We start from the raw sequence: 7,388 nt of genomic DNA on the forward strand, positions 1-7,388 counted from the left end.
ACTTAAACAATCTCACCCCAATGCAAAAAAATAGCATGTGAAGTTCTAAAAGATAAATACACAGTAAAAAACCACATAAATCAGACAATGAAACACAGATGTTAAAAACAATTTCAGAACTGCTACATGCTGCAGTTCTGAACAAGAGCATGGTCTCACATGTTATCTTTTCCCTTTTCTTTTTTCCTTTTTCAAAAGATGTATAGATCAGAACAGCAGTACCTTTGCATGCTACCATGACCAAAAGAAAGATGAAGGGAAAGAAATATATGCACATTGAAGTTAATCTTCTATTATAAAATATCTGCTGATAAATAGAAACACACATCTGTAAGTCACAACTGTGTGAATACCAGCGATAGGCAGATTTTATGAATGTCACTTTTACAAAGCACTGCTAATTTGAGCTTCACAGTATGTTACAAAGCAAACTGTTTTATTACTTTACAGTGTCCCTGATGTTTACCCTGTAGTTCTTAGTTTGCTATGATGAGCCAGGTTTATGGCCATTCTTACAAGATAATTATGTATTCCCTCAAAAATACAGTTACTGCATATGCTGCACACACCAAAAAAAAAAGAGAGAGAAAAGAGAGAGAGAAGAGGAAAATCCCTGCCTATCTGACAACAAACCCCATCAGTACTACGATTTCTTCTGATGTATGTGCTCTCACTAGCTCTCCACTAACCTGTCTCCTGAGCTTATAGCTTCACTTCTAATCCTTTGCAGTGGCCATGAATTTACACTACCACAGACTCACAGTACAAGTAGACCACATAAACACAGCCTTAAACTTCTGCAGTTGTAGATTTCTTTTTTTTTTTAAGGGGAAATTGTACATGTTTCATTTATCATATTATGGACATGAACGTCTTTTCCACATGAGTATTTTTTTCCTGAAAATATTACTAATTTTTCTGAAACAATAAAGCCATTCCTATATACCCTTACAATCATTAAATGGCTTCTGGAACTACGAGAACAAACCTATGTTCCTTTTCTTCAAAGGAGTGAAGACCATTAGATTTCCATTTCTCATGTAAAACTGGCTAGTAAATCAGTACCACCCCACTTCTCCACTCTCTTCACACTGCTCCAGCTTCTCTCTTGTTTCTTTTGAAGAACATAAGGATCTGGATTACAGTTTTAAATTGCATGCTTTACACTTTTGTGCATTCTGGAAGGATAGTAAGCTACACAGTTTCTCAAAACTGTGAATTACCACACATGCTTAAAAGTATTTTTTAAAAGAGCAAATAATTGTTGGGGTTAAGCTTTCACAGAAAAGCACAAGAAAGGCATCCCCACATATGCACGCATATACATTCAGCATATGGAAGACACCTCTGTGTAACTGAATCAGAACAGCAATGCAACTAGCAGGTCAATGTACAACACCAGTCACATGAAATTCATTTTTCTGTAGACTGCATTTGAAGAGAGTAAGATCAACCGTCAACAAGCAGTCAACATTCTGACTTTTAAATTTAAAAACACCACACTGTTAAATTCAAAGATTTTAAGTAAAAGAAACAAAAATCCCCCCACAAATGTGCAAAAATACTATAAAATCGTAATTGCCCAGAAATAGCATAGTTAACATAATCAATGAGGTACATTACATGTTAAGGGTTTTTTTTACTATTAAACTTACCTATAGGATTTCTGTCAAAAAATAAGACAGGAGCTTTCAAAATGGATTGAAACATTTTGTTGTGCAAAGTCTGACCGGAATTAACAAGAACTTGAAACACCAGAAGACTTCTTATTTAGCCAAAGAGTATTGTAGCCACCGTTAAACCTGAAATTAAAAAAACATGGACAGAGCATGCATACCGATATGGATCTTTCACAAGGAAAAGAATTTAAAAATAAAACTGAACTAAAAACAAATTTTGTTGACTTCTGTATATAGCAAGAATCCAAACTTAAGCCTAGGGACTCAGACTGAGCGCAGAACATAGATATGTTATATTTGTCACTAGCTTCAGTTACTATCATATCATTGATTTAAAACAATTTCTCTTTTTCGGTTTGAAAGAATTGGTACTTTATAGAAATGTAGGAAATGTCTGTTAACCCATGAAATAAATCTCTATTAAAACCTTCTGCATAACAGCTCTGCTAAGAAATTCATTTCACAGTGCCGTGTATAATTGTGGCTTGCAGAGGTCACTGTGAAGATTCAACATTCGCCAGCAGGTATTAACGAAGTAATATATACACGGCTATTTAGAGACAACCTTGAGTTATTCTCAATCAGCCCAAACCACTCAGGCCATTCTTCCCCTTGTAAACCACATCAAATCATTTAAATTATGTGTATTTCTTTAACACAGTATAAGATGCATCCCTTACGCCATGTGAAATACAGCCCTTCTAGGGAATTGGTCTGCAGACTGTTTGTCTTTCTTCTGGGCACATCTCCACTTACAAGACAGGGGTGCTACAGGGTAAAAGATGGGAACAAAGAATGATGAGAGTGCTGCTGCTCTGTTTGTTGTGTGTAATCTCCAGTGTGGCTGCCCAAATTCCCAGTCGATGAAGGTGAACAGTGAAGGTGCTAAGCTTACATTTGGCAGTGCTTCCAGGCTCCAGGTGATCTGCTCCAGAAACTAAGCATAGCCACCACAAGCCCAGATGCTCAGGCCTTGAGGACACAACCTTAAGTTAGACCCTAACTATCAACATAAAACACTGCCTATTCTAAGGACAGGTTAAAACTGGACGCAATTCAGGTACAGATATAGTAACAGTGAGAAAGAGTGAGGTTTTAAATTATATGATGTGGTTAAGTCAATCAGTTATTCCATCCAGCTTACTGCTGTATCCTCCCAGGATGCAAAAAAAGGTATTGCTATTTCATTTGTCTGCTCGCAGCTGTACATATTTGTGCACATTATGTACACATTGTACACATTTCTGTACAACTTCACTCAAGTTTGGAAGCCACTGGAAACTGCTGGCATGACCCTCACCAAACAAATCACCTGAAAAGACCTAATGGCTAGGCAGAAGGGGGAGGAACGAGATTTACTTTTAAGTCCTTCATCCGGTCTGTCTCATGCCAAAGGTTTTTGCTTTCCCCATTTACAAGCTTCCCACCCCAGTATGAGAGAGACAAGGACTCTTTGTACACTCACTTTATAGAAAAGGTGTAGAATTGGTACCTCAGTTCTGGCCAACAGGGTTTCCCATTAACAGAAATTTTACTCTTCTAAATCTTTGTCTCAGAGAAACAACAAGGACTAGAAAGGAACTACCATGGTGATTTTTTTCTTTGTCCAAACATTGAGAATCAGAAATAAAAATGTTAAATTATTTTATACAGTTTCAGAGGTTATAGAAAAAAGTAAGTTAGATTATTATGTACTTCATATGCAACGTACTATCTTTTTATAACTTTTTCAACTTCACTTACAATTTTGCGTAGGTAAGTCAATGCTGTCTGTTCAACTATTGCAAATATCTCACTAAGCCATCTGAACATTTCCATATAAAGGTAACTTTTGCTGTTCTGCTATCTAGAACAAAATTTGCCGTAAAGGATAAAATTTTCTGTAACGTGGTTTAGGTTATATGGTCAGAGAAAGCCAAGTTTGCCACACTTAATCATACTGTGCGGTGCACTGGAACAGCTCATGAAATAAGACATTACACAGTGAAAATAAGAGCCAAGTTTATCTGGCTCCTAAATTGTTGCTTTCCAGGCCAAGCACAATGTTTTCTGTCAAGCACTTCGATCACGTGCATTCCCAAAAAAACCTCAAACAAAAAAATCCTCTCACCCGTGAGAGATGTTTCTGAATACATTCAATGCATATTCTTCTGGTATTCCACCTGTTTTCTCAGACCTATCATTTACATCTCCATCAAGAAATTACCATGCCATACAAAACTGTACATCACTAGAAGTGCTAAATAGCAGAGTCTGAGAGCATATTTCTACACGTGATTTTTCTATGCCAATTTTTACTACATTTCAGAGCAGTATTTCAAGATGTTTGGATGCCTGAATACAAGGATCAATGCCCTTTTCTGGATATTTAGCAGCATACGGCTACCTATTGAAATGTTTTTTAACATCCTGCTTTGCATAACCATCTAGGATGCTTTTTAAAAACTGGTTCTTTTGCTATGGCACTTCAGAAGGAATGTAGCCATGCCAAGTTTTAGAACAGCACAGAATGAAGATCCGTTTCTAATCCCTCTTGCCCATCCATATAATGACTGAAGATTTAGCTCAGTGACCTATTAGTATAGACAATAACCACAACCTTACGGTGACTGACTTTTTGAATACTCAATTCCTAGTTTACTTTCCAAAATCCAGGCAAAGCAAATTAAGAGTCTGCATTCAACCTATTTCTTCTATTAGATTTATTTTATTTATTCCAATTAATTTAGTCAGGAAGCAAGACTCGGGCTCCTAATCTGTTAAGACATTATTCAGTTACTGCTAAAAATCACATTTCCCCACATTGGTGTTGCTTCACACCTCTCAAAACTGTTTATTATGATAGGTCAGATAATAAATACTTCTTTAGATACACACACACGTGCATGTATAATTACCTGCGTAAATTCCCAAATAAAAGTTAAGGTCTAGATGTTCAGTCTCATTTGCTCTGTTATTTCCATTTGTTGTGACATTCAACTTTTCTTGATGATTTGCCCTGTGGAAATGCATACAGAAGATAACGATCATCAAATCAAATTCTGCAAATATTCATGAGTGTGTTTAACTGTTTCTAGATTCGACTCTGTTGAAATCTTTAGTTCAAAAGATCCCATGTACTGCTGTCGTCATGCATCACACCATGAGTAGAAGCAATCACAGGCTACACTTCAGCATAAAGTTTTATTTTTTTTCCCCGCACAAAATGAGTGGAGATCAGAAAAAGATCAACCATATTCTGAAGTTTCCTAGAACAGGTTTCCACCACCACCTCCACCTATACAACACTGATTTCTATTAGACAAACAGCACTTGACTGAAAAGGCAGAAATGACCGACCAGTTATTATCATCAACCTACCAGTAAGAAAGCCACCAGTCCTGGAGCACATATGCCACCTTGAGTGAAAGAGGCAAATACAAGAGTCATGTTACAAAATGAAAAAAACATTAGAAAATTAAACTTCCTTGCTATTCTTTCATGTTCTCTGGGAAAACATCACATATTCAGGAAAGTATGCCATCCAGTCTTTCAAGACCAGCAGCAATTTGCAAAGCACATTAGAAGGTGCATTAGAACCCTCTACAAAGAAAGAAGTTACCTTAAATTACCTTACATGATAGCAAACTAAAAGGAAAGCAATACACTTAAGTAAACAAAATATAGTAGCGCTTCCTAATGTATGTTAATTGCACATTAAAGAACTCATTTTTCAGTTCCTAAATTTGCTACTAGAGATATTCCAAAATGCTTTTTGATTAACAAACTTTCTGATGTTACCAGTCCAGAAATTTGTGTTTATGGGAGATAATTACCAGAAACAGGGTTGAAGGAGGATGAGAGAAGAGAGGGAGGGAAAAATTCCTACTGCCACCTTCCTTCTGTGCCGAGAGGTGACTACAAACTTGTGACAGGGTTTATCTCAAAATACACCTCTGTTCACGTGAATTTAAAAGTTCTGGGTGGTCTACTGAAGAGATTTGATCTTGCTCAGCTATCTTTCCAACAGACTAAATTCAAGGACAAGCAAAAAGGAAGTAACATATCTAAATATATAGACTATTTTTTACAGCCAAGACCAATCATTTCCATGAAATGAATTTAAGCTTTCTCAGCAGGAAACAGAGAAAAAGGCAATAAGCTATCTTCATGCGGTTTCCTCAGCTCACCATTTCTTTCAGTAAGTTTCAAAATCATTTTCCTTGTTTAAAAATTCTTTTACATACCTGCTACGGTCTGCATTACACACACTATTTGCCTATCCTCTTCCTCACTTTCTTATTCTGCTGAACAGTGACCCTCCTTCTAGCCTTCTCAAAACCTGCACTTATCAGCAGACGAGCTTTTCTTTTAACACTTCTGTCAGATTCTGTCCTCCTATAACCAGTAAACCCCTTTACCCTCCTAAACTGGAAACATACTGACTGTTCAGGTTTGTTAAACACTACTTTATACACCTTATGATTTTGTTCTCTATTTCCAAAAATTAGACTGGCTTATAATTTCTGTGTCACGCTGCCAGTAAAATAATTATTTTATTGAAGTATTAAAACTGTTGAAATAAGGATCAATGCAGGACCTCTCAATACGGTACCAAAACTCCATGCTGATATATAAAATTCGATTGAGTATACTACAAAATTATTAAAGAACACCACGCTCCCAAACATTTGAGATGAAACATCACAGTAACAAGCATACACTATGTTAAAAACTAAAAAAAAACCCCAAAAAACAAACCAACCTAAAAAAAAAAGGTAAACCCAAAAGACATTCAATATTGTTTGTGGCTCCCGACAACTTACCTGTGCCAAAATATTGAATACTAAAAGTATAAAAATCACAAAGTAGTTTGCTCCTGCAGTGAAATATTTTCTGTAAACCTTAAAGTTTATTTTTCCCTCAGAGCGACTCTCCTCTGGCACTGCAGCCAGTGCATTTTCGGCCTGAAAAAAAAAAACAACCCAGAATAAAAACCATCAACCTTGCAGTTACAGATTCAGACTAAGCCACTTGAAAGTCATGGCTCAGAATTACCAAACAATTAAATAAGGAGATAAAGTGATTACACATATAAAGCCTTTAAATATCGGAACTATAGCTTTGACAAAAAAAATCAGTCTCAGTGCAGTAATACTGAAAAATCTACTTTGCAAAATGACACTGTCAGGGTTTTATTTTGCATTGCATCACAAAATGTAACATGACTTCACTTACAGCCAGAAATATTTACTCTAACTGACCACTAAACCAGGTTTTTCTTTTCTTATATACTACCTTCAGTCGTAATAGCTCTGGAAACTAAGGCCTTGACTCGGGAAAGATTCTGTTTTCAGAATGGAAGTGTGTGCAACCTTTCCTTTTCAGAAAAGTATTTGAAGTAAATACTCTTCTGCAAGTATGCACCAAAATCAATCAACATATGCCCAGAGTAACAAATTACCCATAAAGTTTTAATCACCTCCGTGTAAGTACCAACAAAGCATCTGTTAATAGACAAAACAAGTAAAATGACAAATGAAAAATCATATTAAGCAAACAATCTAAAATGACAAATGAGAAATCATATTAAGCAAACAATGGATGGGGGACACTGAAAGACAGAAAAGGAAAAAATGAGATAGGCATGAAGAAGGTAAAAGAACTATTCAAATGAACAAAATTCTGATTCTTTTTTTTTTTTTTTTTTTTTACAGTATATGAGATAGA

At 36.0% G+C, this 7,388-nt stretch overlaps 1 protein-coding gene across 1 annotated transcript in view; it reads right to left on the reverse strand.

Moving 5' to 3' along the window:
* The window catches only part of ABCC4 (ATP binding cassette subfamily C member 4), a gene marked incomplete at its 3' end in the record, with an annotated part of 120,726 nt that overhangs the window by 69,305 nt on the left and 44,033 nt on the right, over positions 1-7,388 (reverse strand). Inside the window, 4 exon segments of the mRNA XM_009275812.1 lie at positions 1,656-1,802; positions 4,577-4,677; positions 5,040-5,077; positions 6,485-6,625. Coding sequence (XP_009274087.1) covers positions 1,656-1,802; positions 4,577-4,677; positions 5,040-5,077; positions 6,485-6,625 — 427 coding nt within the window.

This window comes from Aptenodytes forsteri, unplaced genomic scaffold, assembly GCF_000699145.1.
Source record: "Aptenodytes forsteri isolate BGI_AS27 unplaced genomic scaffold, ASM69914v1 Scaffold161, whole genome shotgun sequence".
NCBI classification, from domain to species: Eukaryota; Metazoa; Chordata; class Aves; order Sphenisciformes; family Spheniscidae; genus Aptenodytes; species Aptenodytes forsteri.